This window comes from Protopterus annectens, chromosome 10.part0, assembly GCF_019279795.1.
Source record: "Protopterus annectens isolate FY-2018-M chromosome 10.part0, PAN1.0, whole genome shotgun sequence".
NCBI lineage: Eukaryota > Metazoa > Chordata > Ceratodontiformes > Protopteridae > Protopterus > Protopterus annectens.
In genome coordinates, this window is record NC_056744.1 from 1667708174 (window position 1) to 1667729498 (window position 21325).

Here is a 21325-nt window from a genome sequence, read left to right on the forward strand (position 1 = left end):
TTTGGAGGCCAGATGGCCATCTACTAGGAAGACTTACTCCGCAAAATGGAAACAGTTTTGCTCTTGGAATGAGAAAAGAGGCCAGGACCCTAGAAAATTGAATGTGCCTCAGGTATTACAGTATCTAATTGAGCTACTGAACAGTGGACTTTCTTTTTTCCTCCATTAAAATCCATGCCTCAGCCATTTCTGCAGAATTCAACACGGATCCACCGTTATTCTCTCACCCACTTTTAAGGCAATTCCTCAGAGGGGTTAAGAATATAAGACCTCCAAGGAAACAACCAGTGCCAGCCTGGGATCTTAATTACATTCTAGAAAAATTAACTTTGCCTCCATTTGAACCAGCTGCCTCAACAGATTTACAATACTTGTCCTGGAAAACAGCCTTCCTTCTGTCCATTACGTCAGCTTGTAGAGTTTCGGAACTTCAAGCCCTCATGGCTGTGCAGCCCTTTCTTATCTTCCATCAGGACAGGGTGTCCCTTCGAACCAACCCGTCATTTATGCCTAAAGTGGTATCCAGGGTAGCTCTAAATAAAGCCATACACTTTACCTACCTTTTACCCCAATCCTCAAAACAAAGGGGAAAGGCTGCTACACTCCTTAGACATCCATAGACAGCTACGTTACTATTTGGACAGAACAAAGCCTTTCAGGAAATCAGAACAACTTTTTATGTCTTATGCTGTAGGAGCTCAAGGGAAGTCTGTTACCAAACAGACAATCTCTAAATGGATAGGCCACTGCATACGTTTTTGTTACTCCTATCATGGGAAACCTGTCCCTGTAGGCATCAGACCACACTCCACCAGGGCCACAGCTACCTCCACAGCCTTCCTAAGAGGAGTTCCTACCAAAGATATTTTGGAGGCATCCACTTGGAGTTCTGTACATACCTTCACAAGACACTACCACCTGCCTTTATATTCCAAAACTAGAGCAGGCTTTGCTACTGCTGTATTGCAGGGCATTCTGGCTCATCCCAGCTCTACCTAGTGCCTACCACCCTGTGCGTAGCTTTGGGATTCTACCCATATGTGATTACTGCAGCTGTATGCACGATGAACATAGTACAGTTTTGTACCTACCATAAATGTAGATGTTCAAGTGCTAATACAGCTGCAGTACAGGTTTCCCTCCCTCCTTCCCCTCTAGGTATAGGACTAGTGGCTAACAACTCCTCATTCAACCTATTTTGGGTTACCCTCCTATGGTGTATTTGCTTGCAACTACTCTTTTTTGATAACATTGCATTGTTTGAATATATTCATATAGATATATATATATATATATATATATATATATATATATATATGTATATATATATATAACTTATCTATTGCCTTCCTTTGGGGGCACCTGACATCTGGGGCAAGAAAGACTGGAGAATATGGCGTTGGCTGTTACTTATATACCCCTGTCGCACTGATGTCAGGGAAGAAGGCGACAACAACCGACGCCGGACCAAGACTTTGGAATTCGGCCGACCAAGGACCCGCCTGACAGCAGAGAACCCATATGTGATTACTGCAGCTGTATTAGCACTCGAACATCTACATTTATGGTAGGTACAAAACTGTACTTTCTATGGACTGTTGTTGTGCTGTGGTGACCCCTGATGGGAAAAGCCGAAAGGAGAAGAAGAATATTTGTGTTTCATTTATTTTGATGGTCATTTAACTCATGTTGACCTGATGTGTAAACATATCTGTCGTATCTATCTATAGATATGCATAAACACACACACACACACACACACACACACACACACACACACACACACACACACACACACCTCGACCCCTGTATTCACATTACACACAAACGCACACATATACATAATACATACACAATGTTGTAAATAGTTTTACCCTTTTTTGACCAGGTTAGTCCCACTAGATCATTGGCCCCATTCCAGCGGAGACTGAAGGTGATATTCATACTGATTAGGTAAGATTTGTCCAGGGCACAGAAGAATTCCCCTAACACCAGAGGATTTCTTTCATCTACCTAACCTATAAGCAGATCAGGAAGATGGGACCTTAGTTTAATGTCTCATCCAGAGGATGACACACTTAGGGAGCAGTGAACCCCCACTGTTTTGCTGCAGTGTCAGTAATGCAAAATGAATCCGGTCATCTTGTGTGGAAGTACAGCCCACATCCTTCTGATTTCCTGACTGAGCCACTGTTGCAGTAGTCTTAACAGATGGTTGTAGCCCACTAAAGTCAAGCCAGGGTACAGAGCTTTACCTTCCTAAGATGTATGTTCAGATAATGACCCCAGTTAATCAGCATAAGTATGTAAAACTGGATGTATGTGTGAGATCTTCAGAACATCTCTCTACCAGCTCCATTTGTCTGATCAGATAAGTCCCCCTTTAGGAACCTTCCTTTCTAAAGTTTTTACTGTATTGCTTGCTGTTATTAGTTGTCAGCTAGGAGTGTAAGTGCAAGTGCAGTAGACAAATTCAATATAAAGATTTACACACTGTGTCTCTTCTGTCTAGGCCCTGAACAGGACTAAACATGCTGCAGCTGTCAGTCATTCTTCCTAAAACCCAACAGTCTAGGCTTTCCACATGTAATACCTTCTTTGAGACCCAATGACTAAATGCTTTTCTCACTCCGTCATGTCTGAAGACCCAGATGTCAGCCTCCTGCCCAAGAAAAATCTTAAAAGACCTATAGGGGAGTCTCCGTCTGTCATCTCAGTGGGACATACCCTCTGAGGTTGATGAATCCATGGTTTGCCAATCGTCTTCTCATGAGCCCTCTACCACAAATCTACCAGTGGACAGTATGGCATCCGAGGCCTTGTAGATGACTGAATCCACTGACAAACCACAACTCATTATTTCAGAGGATCCTTCAGGAGTCCCTCAGATTCTTGTGTGGGAAGGGATTTTCAGTACTGTGATAGAAATGTACCAAGGCTCAGAACCCCCTAAGCTGCTACTGATGAATATCTCCCCTAAGAAGAAAAAAAACAAAAACTTAAGCACTCGATCCTGCAGCTGTTGTCATGGAGAAAGAATGGATCAATTTTTTTCTCAAGGTTTATTCATGGCAATTATGTCTCTGAAGCCTCCTTCCCTTGTGACTCAGCATTTTCAGATCACACCAAAAAACATATTTACATTTTTATTCCTCTGAGGAGGAACCAGATTGGAATTCTGAACATTTTTGGACTGCTCTCCCCAGTTGCATTCTGCAGAACATATATCTTCAGATGAGGGAAATTCACTTTCTCCAGATTCTGGTTAGGAAGAGGCTTCCTTTGAAAAATCTTACTAAGCACAATGAAGCATTTGAAATGGCAATCTAAACAGGTGTCTGAGGTGCGAAAGGTATACTACAACATATTACAGATGGGCATCCGTGCACCTCCTCCAGTTCCCCCAGTGTTAGATGCCTACCTAGACACACTTCCAGCCAACTTTCTGGATTTGATTCTCAACCTCCTGCCAGACAGGTTGTTTAAGGTTTCTGATGAACTAAAGTACCTCTAAAAAAAACTTTGGTAGACCCAGTTACAATATCCCTGACCTTAAGCAAACCTTCCAAGATGCTTGCTAGCACTAATGTCTTACCCAGTGGGAAGTACAGTCGAGCACTGGACCAGTGAGGAAAAAAGTGTACACTTTAGCCTTCAGAGCTATTAGGTACCAGACTCAAATAGCCAAATACTTACGATCTGTATTACAGTTTTTAAACAATACCATTGGAGTGCACCAGACACTGGACTCAGAGCAGCATATATAGTCTCTAGTGGCCCAGGCCTCATAAATAGCTGGGCACAGCATAAAATGCAGCTATGGTGCTGTGGATGCCTCTTACAGGTTGGTTGCTACTGGCTCAGTGGTCAGTGGTATGACTGGCTGAGAGATCAACGTATAGAGAAGATTTCAAGTTAAAGATTATGGGTTCTCCCTTAGATAACAACCTCCATTTTGGTTCACAAGCTGCAGCCTTTTCAAGACTATGCAGGAACAGGGCAATACAATGATAGATTGCCATCAAATTTTGCTTTCTACAGTTTCCCAGATACCATAGAAATTATCCAGCAAAATCTATTTCATTTGCCAGGAGAGATCCTAGAATCCATCACAGGCAAAGCAAAATTCCTAAGAAAAGTTTCCCATGGGAAGAAACAGAAAACAAGGGATGTCCTTCAAGGATGCATCTGCAGTCATAACATATGGGTTGTCCTGCCTCAGGCAGCCCTTCGGTCGGCCGGATTCCAAAGTCTGGGTCTGGCCTCGGCTGATGTAGCACTTTCCCTGACGTCAGAGCGTCTGGGGTATAAAAGCATCAGCCGACGCCATTTTCCTCAGGCTTTCTTGCCGCGCGGTGCCCGAAGCAGAAGCTGTTCGCAAGTGCCGGTCGGTCAGATCCAGTGAATTCAGCTACCGAAGACTTCGAAAAAGCTAAGTACCCCGTTGGGGACTCTTTCTTGCCTCAGCCGATGTCAGACAAAGTAAATAATTGTTTAACTTGTGGGAAACAAATACCTCATAAGGATTTCCATTCCTACTGCCTTCCTTGCTTAGGCCCAGACCACGACGTATCGGCCTGTTCAGCCTGTGCTTCCTTCAACTGACGAACTCTTAGACGTCGGTCGGAGTTTGCAGAGGAATTTTTTGGGGCCAATTTTGCATATAAAATGCCGTCGGAGACTCCGACTTCGCATTTAGTGAAAAAACGGAAGGACAAGGACCGTCACTCGCGGCCCGCGGTTTCGGCTGAAACCACGGTAAGGCCTACCGCGAGTGTCTCGGTTTCGGCCGAAACCGAGTCCTCGGAGATTCCTTCTTCCGAAACCATTCAACCGACCACCGCGGCCCGGGAGGCCCTGGCTGAGTCGGCTACCGAACTACCTACCGAAACCAGTGTCCAGGAAATGTCCGACACCATTCCTTTGGACATTTCTACTCCTACACGTGGGGCAGCTAGGCCCCCTGCTTCCATGTCCATTAAGGCCTTTTCTAGGGCTAAAGCTGCTAAACTTTCTAAAGCTTTGCCTCCCAAGACTACCTCCCAGAGGTCTACCTCTAGTTCACAGATCCTCAGCCTTGCAGAGGACCTTATTTCTTTAATTAGGAGTTCACAACCTCACCCAGACAGGGCCTCTCAACCTCCACCAGACAAAAGGCCCAGGACTGACCCCTCTGACCCAAACTCTTCAGGTGAGTCCACGGATGGCTCTGAGTTGTCAGACCACCAGGAGGAGGCTTATTCGCCCTATGAGGATTCTGATGCTGAAGAATCTATTCCTTCGGCCTCCCCTCCTGAAGAGTTTTCCTTTGGTGAGACTCTACACTCCATGAGAGAGCATTTTCAATGGCAAGGTCAGGAATTCTCTGATTCTAGAAAAAGATTAAGGACCTTTTTACATCTGCCTCAACATAGGCCCTTAGCTATACCTCCTGTTCTGAATGTAATTGATGATGTGTACAATGATGTCAGTACAGCACCTGATACTCTCCCTCCGGCCCCTGCCAAGCCTGATAGATACTACAGGGTCCCGGATTCCCATTACCATCTGTATAAAGCACATTCTGCAGTCCCAGAAACTATTTCTCAGGGCCCTAAAGGGGTTGCAGCCGCCACAGCCAAAAATCCTCTACCCTCTGAAAGAGAGTCTAGAGCTTTAGAGAGATGGGGAAAGAAGGTATATACTTCTGCAACTCTTTCTGTCAGGGCATTAAATTGTCAATTTCATATGATACAGTACCAAGAGTATTTATTAGATGAACTAAATAAGAAACTTTCATCTCCTGAACCCCTTGACCGTAAATCCCTGCAGGATTTGGTACACAACTCACAGCAGGTTAGTAATCATTTCTTAAAATGTGGCTATGATGCATTGGAGGCTTCATTTAGATCAGCTATGACTGGGGCAGTCATTCGTAGGCATGCCTGGCTGAAGGAACAATCTCTGCCAGACCATGTTAAAGCTAAACTCCTGGATGCTCCAATGGAGAAACAAAATTTATTTGGCTCCTCTGCTCAGGAGGTCTTAAAAAAGTTTGAAGAAAAGGCAAAATCTGTCCAAACAGTTAAGGATTTCCTGCAAGTACAACCACCTAGATTCAGCAGAAACTGGCCTACTAAGAATTGGTCCTTTCCAGATTCGGACAGAGCCCAGAGAGGCAGGAACAGACGCCCTAGAGGCAGAGGCCAATCGAAGGGCTCCTACAGAGGCCGTCAGTGGCAGCCTGCCAACCAGAGAAGTAGTGCAACAACAGCAACAACAACTACTACACCAGGACAGGCTCAATGACTTAACTCTGATTCTGCCTACCAGGGATCAACTGGAAGCACCCTTGGGCGGAAAGCTGGCTTTATTCTCAAAAAACTGGTATTATATTACAAGGGACACATGGACACTGCAAATTATAGACAAAGGATACAGGTTCCACTTCCACACTTTGCCAAAAAGACACAGAATGCCAAACCTACCACCAAATCAGAGGCCAGAGGCTTTAAGGCAGATCAACAACTTGCTTCAAATGAAAGCTATAGAAAAGGTACCACTTTCAGAACAAGGCCAAGGATTTTACTCAAGACTATTCCTTGTACCAAGAAAAGAAAATCAATGGAGGCCTATTCTCGACCTGTCCGCACTAAATACTTATCTCATTGTCCCAAAATTCAAGATGCTGACCCTACAGCAATTTCTTCCCATGTTGGGCAAGGAGTCTTGGCTGGTGACTCTAGATCTCAAGGAGGCAAACCTGCACGTCCCTATTCAACAAAGTTGCAGAAGACACCTCAGATTTCTTGCAGGATCAGAGCATTATCAATTCTCAGCATTGCCCTTTGGCTTATCTACTGCACCCAGAGTATTCACGAAATGCCTGGCATCAGTAATTGCACACTGCAGACTTCAGGGGATTCAGATCTACTCATACCTGGACGACTGCCTTATACAAGCGGACAACAAGAAAAATTTGATAAAGGACTTGGCTTATGCCATCCACCTGCTACAGGCCTTGGGATACACAGTCAACATCCAAAAGTCAAGACTTGTGCCATCCCAAAGAATAACCTTTTTGGGTGCAGATCTGGACACAACCACCCAAATGGCCTTTCTCACAGAAGAAAAACAAAAACAACTTCCAGATTACTTCATGATGCTGACAAGACAAACTCAGCTTACTGCAAGGAAAATCCTGCAGGCCCTGGGTTACATGGCATCCTGCATAATTCTGATACCACAGGCCAGGCTGCATATGAGAAAATTACAATGGTACCTCAGGAGTGTATGGTCTCAACACAGTCACAGTCTAGAAGCTTTGATACCAATCATTCCTTGCCTTCAAAAGGAATTTCTGTGGTGGGCTCAGGCCTGCCAGTCCAACAGAGGGTTGCCTTTCAACAAACCAAAAACAAAACAAACCATCACTACGGACGCTTCAGACCAAGGATGGGGAGCACACATGGAGGGCAAATGTATCCAAGGCCTATGGTATCAAGGTCAGCTACGCATGCACATAAACCAAAAGGAAATGTTGGCAGTGATGCATGCAATCGAGGCTTTCAAACCTTTCCTCCATCAAGGCCACCTGCTAATAAGGACAGACAACACCACGGTCATGTGGTACATAAACAAGCAGGGGGGCACACACTCCTACCCTCTCTGCCGACTGGCTATGAATCTATGGGAACTATACCTGAACCTCAATATCCAACTACAGTCCCACTTCGTGCCAGGAAAAGAAAATACACTGGCAGACAGCTTAAGCAGAACTACCATGGATGCACACGAATGGATGCTGCACCCAGACATCTTCCAACTCATAGCAAAAGAATGGGGAATGCCGGAGATAGATCTGTTCACCTCCCCTCTCAACCATCAACTGAAGACATTCTGCTCAAGGACATACCACCCACAAGCTTGGAGGGTGGACTCTCTCTCTTTCAGCTGGAAAGCTCTAAAAGTATATGCCTTCCCACCTCTCCCATTAATATACAAGGTTCTACTGAAGATCAGGGAGGAGCAGCCAAGAGTGATTCTGATAGCTCCAGACTGGCCAAGGCAACACTGGTATCCATTATTGAGAAGCCTGTCTCAGGCAAAACCATGGCCTCTCCCCTTGTGGCCTCTTCTTCTGACGCAGAACAATTTCAAGATTATGCATCCCAACTTGAAAACATTACAGCTAACTGCCTGGAAAATTCCTTAAATCCCAAACAAGATGCCTTATCACAGAGAGTGAAGGACATCATCTTGGAAGCTCACAGGCCTTCCACAAGGAAGACATACTCAGCTAAATGGAAAAGATTTCTCATTTGGAACACATCAAAAGGCTCAGATGTGACAGTGGCAAACATGACACATATTCTGGAATACTTAGCAGAATTGTTCCACAGTGGCCTGTCCTATTCTTCCATTAAGATTCATGCCTCAGCAATTTCAGCAGAATACAATGTGGATCCACCTATCTTCTTGCACCCTCTCCTCAGGCAATTTCTGAGAGGGATCAAAAATATTAAACCTCCAAGAAAACCCCCTCTACCCGCCTGGGATCTCAACTTTGTGTTGGAGAAACTAACACTTCCTCCATTTGAACCAGCAGCATCAGCGGATCTACAGTTTCTGTCTTGGAAAACTGCATTTCTTCTGGCAATAACTTCAGCAAGAAGAGTATCTGAGTTACAAGCATTAATGGCAGTACAGCCATTTCTTATCTTCCATCAGGACAGAGGTTCACTAAGAACCAATCCTTCTTTTATGCCAAAGGTGGTATCTAGGGTGTCCTTGAACCAAGCTATTCACTTGCCTACGTTCTTCCCAAATCCACAGAATAGAGGGGAAAAACTTCTGCACACCCTGGATATACACAGACAACTACGCTACTACTTGGACAGAACTAAAACTAGCAGAAAAACTGACCAACTATTTGTAGCATATGCTACTGGGGTGCAAGGAAAAGCAATTTCCAAACAGACAATTTCAAAATGGATAGGAAATTGCATTTGATTTTGTTACTCCTTTCATGGAAAGACAGTTCCTGAAAACATCAGGCCTCATTCCACAAGGGCCACGGCCACCACTACAGCCTTCCTACGAGGGGTGGCTACCAAGGACATTTTAGAATCTGCTACTTGGAGCTCCATGCATACATTTGCCAAACATTACAATCTACCTTTACACTCCAGATCCAGAGCAGGTTTTGCTACTGCAGTCCTGCAGGGGATATTAACTACACCATCCTTTTCTTAGTTCCTCCTCCCCCAGATTGGCTATGTTATTCTACCCATATGTTATGACTGCAGATGCATCCTTGAAGGACATAGTACAGTTTTGTACCTACCATAAATGTAGATGTCCGATAGGTATGCATCTGCAGTCAGGTTTACCCTCCCTCCTACCCCTCAGTGGTATTCCTAGGGTACTTACCCCTCTTTTAGCTAGCTGGGGGAATCTATTATGGTATATTTGTTTGTATCTATATGTATATAATTATATAAGTTTGCAAATGTTTGGAACCTTTTTTGCATTTATCCAAATTTAGCCTTCCTAGAGGGCACCTGGCATCTGGGGCAAGAAAAACTGAGGAAAATGGTGTCGGCTGATGCTTTTATACCCCAGACGCTCTGACGTCGGGGAAAGTGTGACATCAGCCGAGGCCAGACCCAGACTTTGGAATCCGGCCGACCGAAGGGCTGCCTGAGGCAGGACAACCCATATGTTATGACTGCAGATGCATACCTATCGGACATCTACATTTATGGTAGGTACAAAACTGTACTTTACTCTTTCTGGGAGGCCTCAATTTGGCAGTAGGCCCCTATGACTATATTCCAGCCATCCTCCTATCCAATCACAACCCTGCCACTCCCCTTTCACAAAGACTGTCTTTTTCTTTTCCATTCTGGGAAGCAATAACCTCAAACAAATGGTGCTTAAAACATTATCAAGGAGGGGTATGTTATGTCTTGTGAAAGCAGCCCATCTATATGGGTATACCCCCACCTTCTGCCAACCAGGTACACTTGCTAGACCATATTGTGTAATACTTACTGGGACAGAGAACCATAGAAGAGATTCACTCACCCTTTTTAGGAAAGGGATTTTATTCAAGGATCTTTCTTGTCCCAAGAACCAATGGTCCGTTTAGACCTAACTGGACCTCTCCTGGCTAAACACCTTTCTGAGATTTCCATCTTAAAAAAATGATGTCTTTACAAACTCTTCTATCCATCCTTTTTCCTCAAGATTTTCTGGTATCCTTAGACCTAAGGGATGCTTACCTGCATATTCCCATGCATCCTTCCTGCAGAAAATTTCTTTAATGGGTCATCACATTTTCAGTTTACTACTTTGCCTTTGGTCTTTCTATAGCTTCAAGAGTTTTTACAAAGTGTCTGGACCCAGCAGTGGTTATTTTCCACCCTTAGGGCATATGCATCTTCCCTAACCTGGATGACCTTCTACTACAGGCCACATTTGTGGACACTGTCCTCAAGCATCTTCATTATACTGTGCTACTTTTTACCCTTCTGGAGTTCACAAGCTAACATTTCTGGGATGCATCCTGAACACATTGGCCATGCATGCCTCTATTCCTCAGGGGAAGTTCAATTCCATAACCACTGAGTCCTTAACACTTTCCAGAAATGAGTATTGTTTGGCCAGACAAGCCCTCAGGGCCCTGGAACTCATGGCTGCCACTATCCCTATGTTGCCCTTTGCCAGACTACAAATTAGGACAATGCAGCGGTATCTGAAATTAATTTGGTCCCAGCACACTCGCCATCTAGATATCCACACTGCATCAAGAAGGAATTCCTTTGGTGGAGCAGCCAAGTTCCTCTCAATCCAGGTCTTCCATTCACTCTAGTCCCAAACAACCAGGTCCCATTTACAGATGCTTCAAACAGGGTAAGGGGGCTTGGACAGGAGACCACAGAGTTCAAGTAGGGTGACCTGCCACTTTATTAAAAGAACACATCCACATAAAATAAATGAGGGTATTATTACTAGTCCTACAGTCTGTCTCACATCTTTGGAAACCAGGCACCCTGCTGGTGTACACAGATGACACCACATTGATGTGGTACCTCTTTGATAGCACAGTGGTGAAGTGGTGGCATTGTCAGCTCACAGCAAGAGGTTATCAGGTTTGATTCTTGGCTTGAGTGCCGTCTGTGTGGAGTCTGCATATCCTCCCTGTATTCGTGTGGGTTTTCTCTGAGTACTCTGGTTTCCTCCCACCTTACAAATACATGTGTCTGGACCGTTTCTCACCAGGCTTCTGCTGAAAATTGGCTTCATTCCAAGTCGGACTTTCCAGGTAAACAAATGTTAAATAAATAAATAAGCAAGCAGGGAGACACAAGATCCTATCCCCTGGACAGGCTGGCACAGGAAGTCTGGCATGTGGACTCATCTGAATCTTAAACTTACAGTGATGTATATTCCCTCTCAGCAGAATGTATTGGCAGACTGCTTAAGCAGGGACATAGGGGACCACCAGGAATGGTCCCTGAACACAGAAGCTTTGAAATCCATAACTCTCAGATGGTGGACTCCTCGGATAGATTTCTTTGCTTCCCCCAAGCATCACCTACTCATGCTTTCTGCTCAAGGAACACATCACCTCTAGTCTGGAGTACATATGCCTTCTCTGCCCAGTTAGTTGATGGGGAAGTTTCTTTATGCACATCCCCCTCTGCTTGGGCTTCCAAGGCTCCTACTCGGGGCCTAGAATGAATCTCCAAAACTCCAGCTTCTGACACCTTTCTGGCCAAGACAACAATGGTTCCTGCCTGTTTCACTTATCATAGGGAAATTACTGGAGAATCCCTCTAAAACCAGGTCTAATCACTCATCAGAAAGGGTGCTCCTTCATCCAAATTTAACTTCAGTCAGTCTAAATATTCCAAATGATTGGATTCTAATCCTACAAGACACACCTTTTCTGAAGAGCAGGTTTGAGTCCTACAAGAAGCCAGGAAACCTAACACTAGGAAATATTACACAGCCAAGTGGAAGATGTTCTTAGACTGGTGCCTTAAGCAAAACTTCAACCCCTTCTGTCGGATACCATCCACAGTACTTATGTGAATTATTACATTCAGGGATGGCCTACTTGTCCATTAAGGCTCACTTTTATACCATTAATATTTGCTTACCTTTGGAGCCCCCTCTCATGAACAGGACAGATTTTAATCTTTTTCTGAGAGGTGTTCTACACCTTAAACCCTCAAGGAAGCCTATTGCCCCACCTTGGAACCTTAATTTTTTTCTTTTTTGGAAAAACATACTTTACCCCATTTGAACCGGCTGCTTTGGTTATTTTTAAATTCTTGGAAAACAATGCTCCTCCTGGCCTTGACTTCAGCCTGCAGAGTCTCAGAACTCCATGCCATCATGACTATTCCACCCTTCCCCATCTTCCACAGAAATAGGGTAAACTTCAGGGCCAGTCCATCCTTCATGCCAGAAGTGGTGAACTAACTAACCCTTAACCAGGCAATCGAGTTGCCTGCATTCTCCCATAATCTCCAAAATGGTTGGAAGGAATCTTACACTCCTTAAACATTCACAGACAATTGAGTTTTTTACCTGGGTAACACTAACAATATCAGAAAAATAGACAAACTGTTCATCTCCTTTATGAATTCCATGTTAAGACAGCCAGTTTCCAGACAAACTATTGCGTCTTGAATCTGAAAGTCTATTTCTTTCTGCTACTCTCACCATGGAAAAACTTTACCTATGTGGCCAAAACCACATTCCACTCGAGCAGTGTCCTCATCTGGGGCCTTGTACAATGGGGTGATACCAGGTCTAGTCTAGAAGCAGCTACGTGGTCATCTGTCCACACTTTCACAAAGTGCTATACGCTGTATGCCTTATCCAGGTGCAGAGCACTGTTTACCAGACTGTTTTGTGTGGCCTCCTGGAGTCTTCTCTTCTCTTTTCCTTTTCTTTAAGCCTACCACCCTTCTCTCTCTCTCTCTCTACAGCTCTGGGAATCATCCATCTGTTAAGAATACTGCAACAGAGACTCAGTCAGGACATAGTACAGTTGTGTAAGAACTTACTGTAACAGCAAATGTCCTATTGATCACTGCAACTGTAGTCCTTCCGTCCCACCTTATACCCCTTTTCTTATTTTTCTCTCTGTATTAGCAGAAACCTATGGCTTATATTCAGAGACACACAAGCATTATCCTAGGATATTTCAACTTTTATTAGGGGGAACTTGCTTATCCTTTTCAAACTACACCCCTCCTAGCTGACCAGTCTCCTTCAAAGATTTTCTTCTGGCTGCTGCTGGCTTGGAGAGAGACTGAGGATCTCGCACATATGTCTGATTTTTATATCCCTACGCCAATGAGGTCAGGTCATTATCCAGGTTTACATCATAGGAAGGTAAAGCTTTACATCATAGGAAGGAAAAGCTCTGGTACCTCAGATGGACGTCAGCAAGCTACAACCCATTTGTTAAGAATATTGCAACAGTGGTCAATAGGACATCTACTGTTATGGTAAGTTCCATCTGTCAGCACTAAAGTTGAGTGCTTTGTACCTGGTGTGCTATGAACATTCACTTAATACACTAGAGACAGTTATTTATTTTTGTGCAGTTTATTTAATAGATTAAAATAGTTTATTATTAGAAAGAAAAACAAAACTAAGCTTACAAAAATAAACATTCTTTCTGTATCAATAAAACCGAAAAAGTTCCTTTTCATTCTTGATTGTGGTAGCTTTCAAGCTGTAATACACATGGTACTTCACAGTAAGTCCAGAAATAAGCTTCCAATACTACACACGTAAATCCTCCTTAAAGTTTCTGGTATTCCATAAGTAAATACACATGAAAGCTTCTGGTGTTCCACTAGTAAATGCATAGGAAAGCTTCTGGTATTCCACAAATAAATTCACAACTTCTACTTATAATTTCTACAAGAGTCTTTACTGTTGTTTGAGGTCTAATTACCCCTCTTGCAGTCCCATGGCCTAGGTTGCTGTCTTCAAGTCATGCAAAGCTTACTTGTGGCAGCATTAAGTGCAAGTCCTCCCTGTTTTAGAGAGTTCAGCATAGTTTGTACATTATCTAACTGTGATCCCACTGTTTGAATAAATGGCTGTCATCAAGGGGACAGGCATGAGGTTTCAGAGCCTTATCCATGAGCTTTTGAAAGGTGACAGGAGTTCCGTGAAGTGAAAAGGGTAAGACAACATATTGGAAATGACCTGTTGGATGGAGAATGCCATCTTCTCTTTCTGGCTTTATGGGTAAGATGAATATGCTAGTGCCCTTTTGTGAAGTCTGTGGTGGTTAAAAAAACCTTGCTTTACTTAGCCTCTCAATGAGATCATCTACTCCAGACATTGGGTAAGTGTTAAATTTGGATATTGCATTTAGTTTTCGGAAATTATTAAAAAATATGGAATACAAAAGGCAAACCCTGATACAAAAAAACAAAACGGAAAACCAAGCACACTGCACAGTCAAGCTTCAATATAATTGTTAAGCAATTTCCTCCTTAAAATAGATGGACTTCTAATCTAAATTATATAATGTAGACACTGCATTTAAAGCACCATGAAATCACATGATCCAAAGCAACCACTTGCAGACAATTAGACCTAACTATTTGCAGTACAAAAATGCAGAAATAAATTCCTAATATTTGGTATTAAAAACCATGATGCAGGTAAGTAACATCACACAAATGCAAAAACACCTTTGTAAAGGACAGATCTGCATGGAATCTGTTGTTTAGAAGCTCTAAGTTTAAACAAACTGTCAAATGGTTCCTTGTCATTCTTATTTATTCCAGGAATTCTGCAAACATTCAGTTTTATCTGCATAACAGCTCACTGTATTTAACTGTTTCCTCCCAAACAACCCCAAGAAAGTTTAAATTGAAGTTGGGTAACTGTATTGGACAAAACAGGTATAAACCTTATTATAATGGTAACAAACCTCATGATAATCAAAGCAACGTGTTGTGAATTCGATTCTGGAAAAGTGAACATGTAACAGCTCCACACAGTGAAGAATGACCGGGTATTTCAGGTAGTGTTTATTACCACAGAATTGTGCTGGTTTTAAAATGTATTTTTTCTTAGATAACATTTAGCATTACTTCTACAGTGTGATAAGTACCACAATGTCTAGTATTTTTCCGTGGTAAAATTCAAATGTAAATAGACACATTCACACAGTAACAGGTGCTCTCTTGCAGATAAACAGTCAATATGCATATCTACTGAGAACTACCTAGCTGTTGCAGAAACTACAATATGTAAAGTTTTCCATTAGAAATATACGAGGAATGGACTACACTTTCTAAAAAAGAAAGGATAGAAAAATGTCCTGAAGAAGTCTCCTTAGCAGAGATGAAAGCGCTCAATATGGTTTTTTGTTTTGCTTTATATTAAAGTTTAATTCTATGTGGACCTGAGCATTAATTATATTTTTTTACTTGGTTATTTATTTGGTTTTATTCTAAGACATACAGAAGTTGTTTGCTAGGCACAGTAATGCAGCTTAGGGGTGGGTATTATAAGGCAATAATATGTCTTCCTAGAGTGGGGGAGTCCATTCATTTTTGGTGTTGAAGCTGACAACACTCTTTGTACAGTATGTTATCTTCTTATAATGCTGGCAAGAACTATTGTTTATATTTGTGTGAGATGACTACTGTTCACAGTTCTTAACAGATTGGTATATTGGAAGATGTGTGCCCATCCAGCCCATGTCCCAAAGCTCTGTAAACACATGAATACAAACAAATTCCTCTTTATGTAAGGATACATACTTTTTTTTTCTACCAGTGGAGGTGAAAGCTGTGTTCTGTGGATGGAGAGCTTACATCATGAATCATTTTTGGAGTATTCAAACTGTAGTACCCTGCCCTTGAAAGCTATGGATTGAGGCAGATACATGAAAGTTTAAGGGCAGTCTCCATGCCTGATTTATGTACATGTAAGTATAAGGGCAGTCTCCATGCCTGATTTATGTACATGTAAGTATAAGGGCAGGCTCCATGCCTGATTTATGTACATGTAAGTATAAGGGCAGTCTCCATGCCTGATTTATGTACATGTAAGTATAAGGGCAGGCTCCATGCCTGATTTATGCTTTCATTGCCTTTCTAGGATGCAGCAGGACTAAACCTGCTAAAGCTGTTGGAGCTGAAAGTACAAAAATGATCCTACTTAAAAATCTACAGTTATACTGAGCTGTTCACACGACTGTAAAATGTATATTTTATCATGGATCACTGCTGTAGCAAAATTCTTGCCATGTGGATAGACTTCCAAAGGGGTTCAGGTGCCTGGGCAACGAGACATTTCTCTGTGGTACATTTGACTGGGGACACATGGCTGAAATGACATTCAGCTGCAGAGAAATATGGCTGTTTGCAAATTCCCTGTGGGCAAAGAGAAGAATATGTTGCCATGCCCACAACTTCAATAACCAAATGCACAGGGGGAAAACAATGTCTATGGTCCCCAAGGGAACATGAGACAGCAGGCAGTATGGCAGGCATCAACAGCAGGCTGGCCAGAGGGCATGTCAGTGGCAGTAAAAATGCAGTGCACTATGGGAACTGCCTTTATAATGAATGTGTGTGGACCACTACCCCCTTCACAGAGTCTAGGAAGCATTACCTAAAAACACATACTGGAGCATAAATGTGACTACAGTAGCCTGCAGGATTTCCTCCGTGCTGTAGCACACTTGTACATGTTGTAGTTACATATGTAGGTACTGCACATGGAGCACAACACTCATTATTTCTTCTGTCCCCATGCATTTGGTTATTAAAGCTGTAGGCATGGCAGTGTGTGCTTCTATTTCCCCACAGGAAATTTGGAAACAGCTATATTTCACTGCAGCTAAATGTCACTTCAGCCATGTGTCCCCAGTCAAATGTACCACAGGGAAATGTCTCACTGTCCAGGTGCCTGAACCCCTTCCAAAGCTGTATCAGGAAAGAGAGGAGGAAAAGGCAATATTTATTTTTATTTATTTGTTTATTTATTTTACTTTGTTGATCGGGAATGTCTGACTGGGCTAAATGCCCTTTTTCAGCAGAAGCCCAGGGGGAAAAGCTCCATGTAATACAAGTTTTACAGTTCCAGGTAATCTTAGAAGACATGAAATAATACAATGTGCATTAAAGTGAAAAACAAACATCAGTACTGTGTTACAAATAATGATACAGATGCATGTGAAATAACATGTAAGCAACAGCAAAAAAATATTATTATGTGACTATTACTAATGTCTTAGTAGGTGATAACATAGAGGAAAGTGAAGGGGAAGGGAAGGATGTATTAGGTAAGCAGTAATAAGGTTGTTATAACAAGGAACAGTGGAGAGAGAGAGGAGAGAGTGAAGGTACTTCTGTAAGGACAGATTCAGGGAGGGTGAGAACAGCGGCAGGTCCACTGTCTTTTAAAGTATTCTTTTGTAGCTGATTTAAATTGTTTGGGATGTGTTAGAGTTCTAATTTCAAGAGAGAGTTTGTTCCATGGTATAGAGGGGTGATAGCCATAAGTATTTCTCCCTGATTTAGACTTAGATTTATAGATATTAATAGATATTGGTTTGAGCTCTGCAGAGTTCTTGTAGGGAAATAGTGGGAGATGTGGGAGGTGGACAATAGGCTGGTTGATATAGAACTGAGTGTATGGGCTGGAGCTGTGAGAAGAGACATAGGTGAGGTAGTTCAAGCTAGTTTAAGTATTTTAGGTTCATAGGTAGGTACTAGGCTATCTGCCCAAAGGCATTTATAAGCCTAGCCAGAATGTGTTGGCTTTCGCCACCCCCTTAGATTAGTTCCCTGTTCCTCTGTCCAGCAGAGCCACTGAAGTGATCCCGGGGGTAAACTTTCTGTTTCCCATCCACTTGTCAAGGTTTCTTTTGAAGAGTGTTAACAAGGAGCTCTGCCTAATGTAGATTGGAATCTTGTTCCAAAGCATGGGAAGTCTCTGGGACAGGAATCTATCCCTCCAGCATGTCCTGTTTATTGTTGTGGTGAGGTTTAGATCCCTAGATCATGTGGCTCGAGGGGATAAGGTTTTCTTTTGGTGGAGCATGTCCATCAATTCTGGGTTGGACATGGCCTTGTATGTCAGACAGAGATCACCTCTGAGTAGGCGGTATGCAACCGAGTACAGCTGGAGTTTCTTCAGTCAAGCTGCATAGGGTATCTGTTTGAGGCCAGTGATACTCTTGTTGAGGTACTTCTGTGGTCTTTCCAGCTGTTGCAGGTGTCTTGTAAGGTACATCCCGTGTCTTGTAAGGTACATCCCAAATGGGGCATGATGGGGCTGATGGGTGATGAGTAGAGGGGCACAATGACCTCTTTTGATCTGGATGCAAACCCTTTTTTGATTAGGTGGACCACATAGAAGGATTTTCTAACCACTTTGGCAATGTGATTGTCAAAGGAGAGATTACTATCTACTTGGGTCCCCAGATCCCTTATTATGTTTTCAGTATTTAGGAGACTACCACCTATGTGGTAGTTTGTGGGTACTTTGTTTTTTTACAAAGGGGATGACTATGCACTTTTTGGCATTTAGCTTGAGACCATGATTTTGACACCAGGTATTAGTCTCATTGAGACCCTTTTGGAGGATGTCTGTGTCAGCCAGAGAGTCAGTTATAGCCCCTAGTTTGCGGTCGTCTGTGAACTTGGTCAGCCATAGTCCCCCTGTGCTTGCCTGTACCTCTGAGAAGTATATGCCGAACAGGAGGGATCCTAGGACTTAGCCCTGGGGAACACCACTTGTAATTGGTTTAGAATCAGACCTAGCTCCTGCATATCTCACCATGTGTGTTCTGTCTGTGAGCCAACCATCTTGTGACATAGGGGTTTATGTTCAGGCTGGTCATCTTGTCTATAATACCAGAATGGTGAATGATGTCAAAGGCCTTTGTGGGGTATAGGTAGGCTGTGTGTACCACCTTTCCCCCGTCTATAGCCTTGCTAACTGTCTCAAAAAAGTCCACCAGGTTTAGGAGGCATGATCTGCCCTTAACAAAGCTGAACTGGGTAGGGTCCAGTGTTTGGAGGTTCTCAATGTCTCTGTTAATGAGTTCCACGATGATGCGCTCCATAGCCTTGCAGACCAAGCTAGTCAGGCTTATAGGGCGATAGTTCCCGGTGTCTCTTGTGGCTGCACCTTTGTGGAGCGGAATAACCATTGCTGTGCGCCACTCTATGGGTACATAGCATGTAGAGAAGCTGAGTTTGAACAGTGTGTTTAGGTGAGGGGTTAGTTCATCTTTGAGCTCGTGTAGGACGCAGCCCGGGACATCATCCAGTCCCATTGATGCTGTGTTTTTGGCTTTGGAGAGGGCTATTTTAGTGATGTTAATAATAACAGTGTAAAACAGTTGATGAACAAAAACAAATCCAAAAATGTTTAAATTGCTAAACTGTACACATCATTGTGATGAAATAATTACATTGTTTATTTAGTTTGTTCTTGCAATAAAATACTTTCAAATAATTTTCTAGGTATGAAAAGTACAGACTGCAGTGTGAATTGCAGTCAACAGCCAACACTTGTGAGATCACAGTTACATGACCCTTCAGTTAACCTCCAGCAGAGGTATCAGCCTGGAAAGGAAATTGACAAGGTTTATCTCACTGATGTACCACAGCTTCCATCAGAGCATCAGTGCCACCAAACCCCTCAATGTGACAATGGAACACCTGTGACACGTCACCTGACAGAGCATCAACAGCCACTTACTCGGCCACTGAAGGTGTATGATGAGCTGTCTCTCACTCCTACTACAACACTTCACTCAGGACATGGCTGCAGCAGGAGCTCTGAACGTGACACAACTGAAAGATTTCATGCAAAGAAAGAAACGCATAAGTGTGCTGAATGCAATAAGTCTTTCACACGTGCCAGTGGCCTGAAACAACATCAAGCCATTCATACAGGACTAAAACTATATAAATGTACTGAATGCAATAAGTCTTTCACCCATGCCAGAGGTCTGAAAAATCATCAAGCTGTTCACACAGGATTTAAACCATATAAATGTACTGAATGCAATAAGTGTTTCTCACAGCTAAGTAATCTTCGACAGCATTATGCCATTCACACAGGATTGAAACCATATAAATGTACTGAATGCAATAAGTGTTTCGCACGGGTAGGCAGTCTTCAACAGCATTATGCCATTCACACAGGAGTGAAGCAATATAAATGTACTGAATGCAATAAGTGTTTCGCACGGCTAGGCAGTCTTCAACAGCATTATGCCATTCACACAGGAGTGAAGCGATATAAATGTACTGAATGCTGTAAGTGCTTCACATATCTCGGCAGTCTTAAGGCACATCGTGCCACTCACACAGGCATGAAACAACATAAATGCACTGAATGCAATAAGTGTTTCACACAGCTAAGCAATCTTCGACAGCATTATGCCATTCACACAGGAGTGAAGCGATATAAATGTACTGAATGCTGTAAGTGCTTCACATATCTCAGCGGTCTTAAGGCACATCGTGCCACTCACACAGGCAGGCATTGGGGTCCTAATGGAAAGATGAAAAGTCAGTAAGCAAAGCAGAGTAGTAGTGCGAAATCAAATTCATCCTCAAGTCTTGCTGAGTACCTTTGTGAGGTGGACCCTGTTTTCTCAAAAGCTCACCAAGGCGGCACTGATATATAGACTGTATTTATATAGCATATATCATGGACAGAAGTAAGTCAAAAACAAAAAAAGATCGCTGGGTGCACAAGACCCAGGATAAAAAGTGCCCAGTCCCGGTAGGCACAAAATGTAGTGTAGAATCCTCAAAATACAGAACATTCCTACAATGGGGTGAGGCCAGGCCCAGGGGGAAGATGGTCCCCCTGTTGTAGAAGGAAGTAGCAGTCCACAAAAACCAAAGAAGAGGCATAAAGACAATAGAGTGGACTACTGTGGATAAGAAAGAAAAAAATGACGTGTTACTATTATCTAAAAAGCACAGAATTTCCAAACACAAGATATACAAAATGATTAAGAGTGAAATTAGAGGAAAGAAAAATACTTCCGCAAGAACTGTCAGAAGCTTCAAATAAAAATTAAGTTCATGAATACAACAGATTTTTGAAAAACAGTATGTAGATCAAGAAATTTTGATCTGTTTGGAAAAAGAAGCATCTGAGGAAGTGCAAAAATATAAACAACAAAACCTAGAGGCATTTGAATAAAAAAAGAAATATGGACATGGGAAAGAAACAGATTTGATATGGTGCACTATTTATGCAAAGGAGAAAGCCAAGTTAACTAATATACAGAAGGCAGTCTCAAAGATGT

The 21325-nt window shown here is 42.8% G+C and overlaps 1 protein-coding gene across 1 annotated transcript in view; it reads left to right on the top strand.

Annotated features, from left to right (window-relative positions):
• Positions 1–20852, top strand: part of LOC122814406 (zinc finger protein 708-like) — a 175005-nt gene extending 154153 nt beyond the window's left edge. The window contains exon 3 of the mRNA XM_044086989.1: positions 19518–20852. Within this exon, the coding sequence (XP_043942924.1) occupies positions 19518–20581 (1064 nt within the window). The 3' untranslated portion in view covers positions 20582–20852. The remainder of the gene's footprint in view (positions 1–19517) is intronic.
• Positions 20853–21325: the final 473 nt, after the last annotated feature.